The 8,449-nt window shown below is 37.5% G+C and overlaps 2 protein-coding genes across 3 annotated transcripts; one reads left to right on the top strand and one right to left on the bottom strand.

Moving 5' to 3' along the window:
• Positions 1-256: 256 nt before the first annotated feature.
• LOC108854656 (alpha,alpha-trehalose-phosphate synthase [UDP-forming] 5) lies at positions 257-4,157 on the top strand. Of its 2 annotated transcripts, none has more exons than XM_018628268.2 (4): positions 257-402; positions 1,228-3,270; positions 3,344-3,617; positions 3,682-4,157. In XM_018628268.2, the coding sequence occupies exons 2-4, from the start codon at positions 1,283-1,285 to the stop codon at positions 4,000-4,002; spliced, it is 2,583 nt and encodes an 860-aa protein (XP_018483770.1). In that variant the 5' UTR covers positions 257-402; positions 1,228-1,282; the 3' UTR covers positions 4,003-4,157. The 2 variants fall into 2 exon arrangements, with proteins under 2 accessions (XP_018483770.1, XP_056856486.1); XM_057000506.1 differs by lacking the exon at positions 257-402 and adding an exon at positions 410-567.
• Positions 4,158-4,970: 813 nt separating this feature from the next.
• Positions 4,971-6,331, bottom strand: LOC108852763 (transcription factor MYB39-like). Its single transcript, XM_057000505.1, has 2 exons — positions 6,006-6,331; positions 4,971-5,727 (listed from the first exon to the last, which is right to left on the bottom strand). The coding sequence occupies exons 1-2, from the start codon at positions 6,269-6,271 to the stop codon at positions 4,971-4,973; spliced, it is 1,023 nt and encodes a 340-aa protein (XP_056856485.1). The 5' UTR covers positions 6,272-6,331.
• Positions 6,332-8,449: the final 2,118 nt, after the last annotated feature.

The following is an 8,449-nucleotide window of genomic DNA, read 5'->3' as shown; positions in this document are numbered from 1 at the left end:
TTGAACTAAACAACTTCAAACAAGTAATGCACTACACTAACCACTATAAAAAAATCAGAAAATATCATTTTTAATATATTTTTATTTCATATTTAACATATTTTATTTGTTAAAACCATATAATAATTTATAAATTTATGTAAAAGTATAACATATGAACCCGGCGCGTAGCGCCGGAATATCACTAGTTAATACATAAAGCTAATCGTAAAAAGAAATAAAAGCGGTTTAAATAAGAAAAAATAAACTTTTTTTAAGAACAGTGAAGCAGTAAGCAGAACAAAGAGAAATGAAGAAACGAATCTTTTAATTAAGCTCTCTCTCTCTCTCTCTCTCTCTCTCTCTCTCTCTCTCTCTCTCTCCCAGACCTGCACTCACACTCACTACCATCACTCCAAAAAGGTGAGCTTTTTTTCTGCTTTCTCTTCTGACCATCTTCTTTGCATCTGATGGGTTTCTTTTTCTTCTGAAGAATCTGATTAACTTTCACTAACCAAAACTTTGCTTTTTCTTTTAACACGCGAGCTGTGTGTTCTGAACTTCTGATCTTGTTTTGTATCAGTCAGTGTAAGCTCTAGCCTAGTTTTGTTTGTTTTTTTTTTCTTATTACAGTTCATGATTCTGAGAACTTTGAGATCATACTTATGTTGCATTTTGATTCCGTATGAATTTTATCTTCTTTTTTTTGTTTATTTTGGTATGGGGTTTTGTGCATACAAGCTCTTGGATTTTTTTTTTTTGTAAAATTTGTTCCTTTTTATCTCAGATTTAACCTCACTACTGTCTATGTATGTAAGTCTGAGATCTGTTGATGCTGATCGTTTAGAGTTTCAGCTCCAGTCTTTGGCTAAAATATGAAATATCTGATCTTAATGTTTGATACTCTGCTCCTCAGATTTGGCTTCTCTTAATGTTTGATACTAGTGATCTTTGATGTGTTCTTCTGTTTAACCAGATGAATCTATGATCAAAGATTTGATTTTTTTCTGTGTTTTTTTTTTCTTATGTTAGTAAGATGAGTTAGTGATCAAAGATTTGATTTTTTTGAAGTGGCCTTGTGTTAGTGAGATGAATTAATGATCAAAGATTTGATTTTTTTTTATGTGGTCTTGTGCTAATCAGATGAATTAGTAATCAAAAGATTTGATTTTTTTTTATGTGTTCTTGTGTTAATAAGATGAATTAACAAATAGAGGTTTGACCAGTGATGTGTTGTTTCTGTTGCAGACACTGAACACTTGCTGTAGAGAGTAATACAAACACACACACAAGACAAGAGACAATGGTGTCAAGATCTTATTCCAACCTCTTGGATCTTGCCTCAGGCAACTTCCACTCCTTCTCCCGGGAAAAGAAACGGTTCCCAAGAGTAGCAACCGTCACAGGCGTCTTATCAGAGCTAGACGACGACACCAACAGCAACAGCGTCTGCTCAGACGCACCTTCCTCCGTCGCACAAGACCGAATCATCATCGTCGGCAACCAGCTCCCCATCAAATCCCACCGAAACTCATCCGGCAAACTCACCTTCACATGGGACAACGACTCCCTCCTCCTCCAGCTCAAAGACGGCATGCGTGAAGACATGGAAGTCGTCTACATCGGCTGCCTCAAAGACCAAGTAGTAGACCCTCTCGAGCAAGACGACGTCGCTCAGAGACTCCTAGAGAACTTCAAATGCGTCCCTGCTTACATCCCTCCCGAGATATTCACAAAGTACTACCACGGCTTCTGCAAACAGCATCTCTGGCCTCTCTTCCACTACATGCTTCCTTTAAACCCTGACCTCGGTGGTAGGTTTGATCGTTCCTTATGGCAAGCTTACCTCTCTGTCAACAAGATCTTCGCTGATAAAGTGATGGAAGTGATTAGTCCCGACGATGACTTCGTTTGGGTTCATGACTACCACTTGATGGTTCTCCCTACTTTCTTGCGCAAGAGGTTTAACAGAGTCAAGCTAGGGTTCTTCCTCCACAGCCCTTTCCCTTCTTCAGAGATCTACCGCACTCTCCCCGTCAGAAACGAGCTCTTACGCGCCCTCCTCAACGCTGACCTCATCGGTTTCCACACCTTTGACTACGCTAGACACTTCCTCTCTTGCTGCAGCAGGATGCTCGGCTTGTCGTATCAGTCCAAGAGAGGAACCATAGGGCTTGAGTACTACGGAAGAACCGTGAGCATCAAGATTCTCCCCGTTGGAATCCACACCAGCCAGCTCCAGTCGATTCTTAACCTTCCCGAGACTCAGACAAGAGTCTCCGAGCTGAGAGATCAGTTCTTGAACCAAAAGGTTCTCCTCGGTGTTGACGACATGGACATCTTCAAAGGGATCAGCCTCAAGCTACTCGCCATGGAGCAGCTTCTCCAGCAGCACCCCGAGAAGAGAGGACGTGTTGTCCTCGTACAGATAGCTAACCCCGCGAGAGGACGCGGGAAAGACGTTCAGGAGGTTAGGTCAGAGACTCAAGCAACTGTCAAAAGGATCAACGAGATGTTCGGAAGACCAGGCTACATACCTGTGGTTCTCATCGATAAACCTCTTCAGTTCTACGAGAGGATCGCTTACTACGTGATCGCAGAGTGTTGTCTAGTAACAGCTGTGAGAGACGGTATGAATCTCATACCTTACGAGTACATCATCTGCAGACAAGCTAACCCTAAACTCAACGAGACGTTAGGGCTCGAAGAAGAAGCGAAGAAGAGCATGCTCGTCGTCTCTGAGTTCATCGGTTGCTCTCCTTCTTTGAGCGGCGCCATCAGAGTGAATCCGTGGAACATAGACGCGGTGGCCGAGGCCATGGACTACGCGTTGATAGCTTCGGAGGCGGAGAAGCAGATGCGTCACGAGAAGCATCACAAGTACGTGAGCACGCACGACGTTGCCTACTGGTCGAGGAGCTTTATACAGGATCTAGAGAGGGCGTGCGCGGAGCACGTGAGGAAGAGGTGTTGGGGGATAGGGTTCGGGTTAGGGTTTAGAGTCGTGGCGCTTGATCCGAGTTTCAAGAAGCTTTCGATAGAGCACATCGTCTCGGCTTATAAGAGGACTAAGAACAGAGCCGTTCTTGTGGATTATGATGGGACTATGGTGCAGCCTGGGTCTATTAGAACGACGCCTAGCTTCTCGACGATTGAGACGTTGAACAAGCTGGCTAGTGATCCCAAGAATATCGTTTATCTCATCAGCGGGAAAGATAGAAAGACGCTAACCGAATGGTTCTCTTCTTGTGGTGGTCTTGGTTTGGCAGCAGAGCATGGTTACTTTATAAGGTAAGGTTTCATCATGTCTTTCTTGAATAGTACAAAGTTTAATTATTAATTTTTTATTTTGTGTTGGGGACAGGCCAAATGATGGAACAGAGTGGGAAACATCGAGTGTAGTGTCGGCATTTGAGTGGAAACAGATAGCAGAGCCAGTGATGAGACTCTACACTGAGACTACAGACGGATCAACGATAGAGACTAAAGAGACTGCTCTGGTTTGGAACTACCAGTTTGCTGATCCTGACTTTGGATCTTGTCAAGCTAAAGAGCTTATGGAACACTTGGAAAGCGTGCTCACGAATGATCCAGTCTCTGTCAAGACCGGACAGCAACTCGTTGAAGTTAAACCACAGGTCAGATAAAAAAAAGAGTTTTAGCATTATTGTGTTTCTCAGTCTCTAACTGTTTTCAAAACAGGGCGTGAACAAGGGTCTTGTGGCAGAGAGGCTTCTAGCGACGATGCAAGAGCAAGGGAAGCTTTTGGATTTCATTCTATGCGTTGGAGATGATCGGTCTGATGAGGATATGTTTGAGGTGATAATGGGTGCAAAAGACGGACCAGCTTTGTCTCCAGTGGCTGAGATATTCGCTTGCACCGTTGGACAAAAGCCAAGCAAAGCTAAATACTATTTAGACGACACTGCAGAGATCATCAGGATGCTTGAAGGTCTATCTACCTCCGCCGCAGCACCTGATCATCAAACCCCGGATGTTCCAACAACAAAAGATATCTTCTAAGGATTTGTGTGAAACGTTGAGTTTTATTTAAGAGTGACTTTGTGTATGGTTTTTCAAGTTTAGGAAATGTCTTTTTTTTTTTCCTTTTTTGTTGTTGGGATTAACGTAAAAACACATGATAAGTTTTAAGGTAAGCAACTCTTCTTTATGGGCAATACACATGTATTATTAGTCGGAGGAATATTTCTTCTAGTAGTTTTAAGGTAAGCAGTTCATTCTTGGTCAGTTCTTTTATAAAATGTTAAAATGCATCTCTATGTATTGTAGTCTTTATAATCAAATAAATGGAAAGTTAAAGAAGTTTTGTTATGAGATGTTGGGAGATTGACGTAACGTATTTTATTATTTTTACTAGGAAAGTTAACATTTGTGTATATTATATTGGGGGTTTTGTATTTTAACATTTGTAGATACCGTGTATAACAAGTTATCATCGTTTTAATGGCATAACATGTGATCAAATACAAGTTACTAAGGTGTGTTCAAAAAAAAAAAAAATACAAGTTACTAAGGTTTTGTTTCTTTATTTACGATGTTCTTTATCAGTATATAAATGAATTTATTTTCTTTTATTGTATAATAGAATAATCGTATATTTTATAAAAATATTACTCAGAAATGTGATTACAATGTGTTTCTTTTACACAACAAACAAACCAAATAGAAGAAATACAATTCAAACAATCCTTTACAAGAAAATGAATACAAGCATATAAATCAATAATTTTGTTACAAAAAGAATTAAGAAAATTTTCTAACGTTGTTGTGTATGAATCTTTAAAACTATGATTAGTATATGACTTAAACAAAATCCAGTTCTACCACGGGCAGGGTGACGATGTCGGCGACGTTAAGCTGCAAATAAAATAGCAAATACTCTGTTATCGGATTTTTTTTTAAAGAAAGTATACCACATATATATATATACTAAATAGCATATATTAGAAATAAAAATGAAGAAAAAAATCTTACTCTAAGAAACTTTTCCAGCAAGAGTCGGTTGTTCCATCATCAAGAAACTTCTCCCAGTCCTCGAGGACATCTGAACCGGATGACTGTTGCGTCATACCGGGATAATTCAACCCGGATGTCTCAGGAGTAACCGATATCGAACCACTAGATGGGACTTCATGTAACTGAGCACCATAATTATCTGGCATCATAGCGGCTCGGGTTTGATAATTCAGATTTTCCTGAGAAACCATAACTAAACCAGGAAGCTGGTTATCTTCAGTACAATCCCAAACATCCTCAAAAGATGGCATGAAATCTTCATTCGCAGTTTGGTTTGTGAAAACATGTGGTTCAATAGCATTCAGTTGTCCAGCTGCCGCCAGCTTTGGTTTAGGATCCACTGGATTGGTTTTGATGTTATTGACTACCGGCTCCGGTTTAGTATTCAACGAGTTGGTATTGAAGCTATTGATGTTTGGTATGGTTTTGGGTGTTATGATTTGAAGCATTTTATGAATCAACTGGAGTTTGAGAAGATCTTCCACAGCAGTGTTGTTGTTGAAGAAAGTATTGTTACCAAACTGGCCGTTGCCAATAGCCGCCGCAAGCATTTTAGAAACGTCGCGTATAGGGCTAAGATCGTTGGTTCTTGGCTCGTGGGTGATTGGATCAATCCCCATTTGCAACATTTTTTTCCTCATATGAGTGTTCCAATAGTTTTTTATTTCGTTATCGGTTCTTCCTGGGAGATGACTCGCAATCTTTGACCATCTATAAAAGAAAATTCAATTCAAGCGTTACGATAACAATAATCAAAGATTAACATTTTGAATGGTTAGAGATCGTAAGCTGAAGCGAATTATATAGTCGTTGGGTCACAAATCACAATGTTTTTTATTTTATTTTACGTTTTGGTTTGTTTTTGATATGTTATATAGATAATAATGTAAATAAACCCACAAGGGCCACAAGTTTTAGCACTTCAAACAAAATTCATTTGTTAAATAGTTACATGAAATTTCTATCTATCTAATAAGACAAAATCTTACTTGTTGCCAAGAAGGGCATGGAGTTTAACGATAGTACTCTCTTCTTCATCGGTGAACTCGCCTCTCCGGATATCAGGCCGGAGATAATTCATCCACCGGAGCCGGCAGCTCTTTCCGCAGCGGTTAAGTCCAGCGAGGTTAGGAATTGACCGCCACTTCCCATAACCGTTCTTATGTATATAAGCCATGAGCTTGTCATCTTCTTCGGGCATCCAAGGTCCTTTCTTTACGCCTTTGTCTTGATCGCAGCACGGTGATCTTCCCATTTTGTTTATATATATCTTCTGATTACGGACCCTAATGTCTTGGAGACTATTGAAATATGATATTCTTTCTTTCGTAGCTCAATACGTTCTAGTATGTGTGTGTATATATATACAATGTGAGCAGATGAGCCATCACATAACTAAAAGTTATATGCATTCATCAGAATTTTCTGTAAATATTATTTAATAGTGTTTGACAAGTCTACAATATATATGAGTCATACGATAAATTAGTTATAACCAAATAAAGATTAGGTAATTATAATATGATGTGTGGCGTTCGCAGAGTAATTCGTGGGGGATAATTTTCAAAGAAAGAATTATTTTCTTATCAAAGAAAGATGTTTCTATAAAGGAACAAAAACCATATGTACATATTTGTTAATAGATTTCGTTATTGTGTGTTAGATGCATAAAATGTTTGCCCTAGCGATGCTAGAAAAGGAAATGCACATGTTTCCTTACAAAAACTCTAGCCGGATTTGTTACGTACTTTTTCTTGTAGATTCAATACAAAGTATAATATAATTTCCTGATGTAAAACCTAACTAATCTCACAGAAATTAGGTTAAACCCCATATTTCCAAACTAAACATGTGATAATTTTAAATTTTTGCATTTTTATGTTCTGCTATTAAGATTAAAACCTATACTGAAAAGTTTGCTTAAGCACAAGATAGTAAATTAAAAAGTTAACTATTTTTCTTCTATATATATAAGTAATATTTAATTGAATTATGCTAAATAATGCTCTCATTGCAATCTTCATCAAATTTGGAATCTTGTAGTTACCATTTTGCACTGATTGCTTCCACCGCATTCAAAGACGCCTCTACCTGCTTCAATGTCTCATGGTTGATCAAAGCCTCCATTTAAATTCAAACGAAGATTACTCTTCTTAATTCACCTAACCGAACCATTCCGCATTTCTAAGCATGATTTGAGAACTATTGTTGACTGAAATTTAAACTAATTCTCTAATCATTTATGTAAATTCAAAACTCCAAAAAACATTCTCGCAAGGTTGATCTTTTTTTACTTCAATCAAGATGTTTAATGGAGTATCACCATTTTTATTTTTGTGTTCTTTTGTTACGTAATAATGTAAACACATGGACTGTCTTCAAGAATATAAATTGTCTCCGTTTCTGCTTTTTAGATATGTATACTGTTATACAAAAAAAAAAAATTTGTACATTTTTTGTTAGAGTTAGTTTGTCTTGCTAACAACTAAAATCATTACAGAAGAGTGTTTAATCTTTCAGTTTGATGCAAATGAGAAAAGGGGAGAACACAGGTAGATATTTGCAAATTAATTTACATTATATTATATAGATTTGGATGATTCTTTGATACAAAATTTGCAAAATAATTTACATTACAAGAAAGATCTTCTCTCAAGGTTACTTTCCACACTATTCGATAGCGTAAGGAACGCAAACTAGAAAGTGTAACCATAAAGTTGGTATTATATATTGCGCTGTATTATACTATTGGACGGACATTTGAGAAAATCTTACATGTGATAGAATGTTTTTTGTCTTCCAGGGAGTGAGATGAATCACGACAAATTAGTAGAAACATAAAACGAAGTTTCCTTCGGTTGGAGAAAATTGTATTATAACTTTTAGTTTATAAATGAGGCTTCGCTCTCACAGAAAGTATTGATTGTATATATTGACCGATAAGAACTGTTACGGATTAAAGGGTCAATGTTCAGGCTTGATTCACATTGTCAAACTGAAATTAACCGAACGTTTTCTAACTTTTGTTTATCTCTTTGACTATATACAGTCGTATAAACAAAGTTTCCCGATAACTAGCAGCTTATCGTATATTAAATTCATTTCCTATATTTACGTGACATTATCAACACATAACAACGAGTACAGATAATCGAAGGCTAAAAAATCATGTGTAATATTACTGTACATGGGAAAATCTTGGAAAAGTCAGTTAACTTGTTAAAATAATATGAACGACCAATTGTTAATCTTTTTTTTTTTGAACAAAAACCAATTGTTAATCTATACGCAAGAAATATAGTACTAACAAAACTAGAAAATAAATTAAGCAATTGAATAAAAAATGCCCATTTGCAAAAAATTGAAGAGCTGCCGTATATTCAAGCGAAACATCCGTGAACGCGTCTCTTTTTTCGTTTGGCTCAGAGTCGCT

Source organism: Raphanus sativus, unplaced genomic scaffold (genome assembly GCF_000801105.2).
Source record: "Raphanus sativus cultivar WK10039 unplaced genomic scaffold, ASM80110v3 Scaffold2689, whole genome shotgun sequence".
NCBI lineage: Eukaryota > Viridiplantae > Streptophyta > Magnoliopsida > Brassicales > Brassicaceae > Raphanus > Raphanus sativus.
Note: the sequence above shows the minus strand (reverse complement) of the source record. Positions and strands in the feature narration are given on the sequence as shown.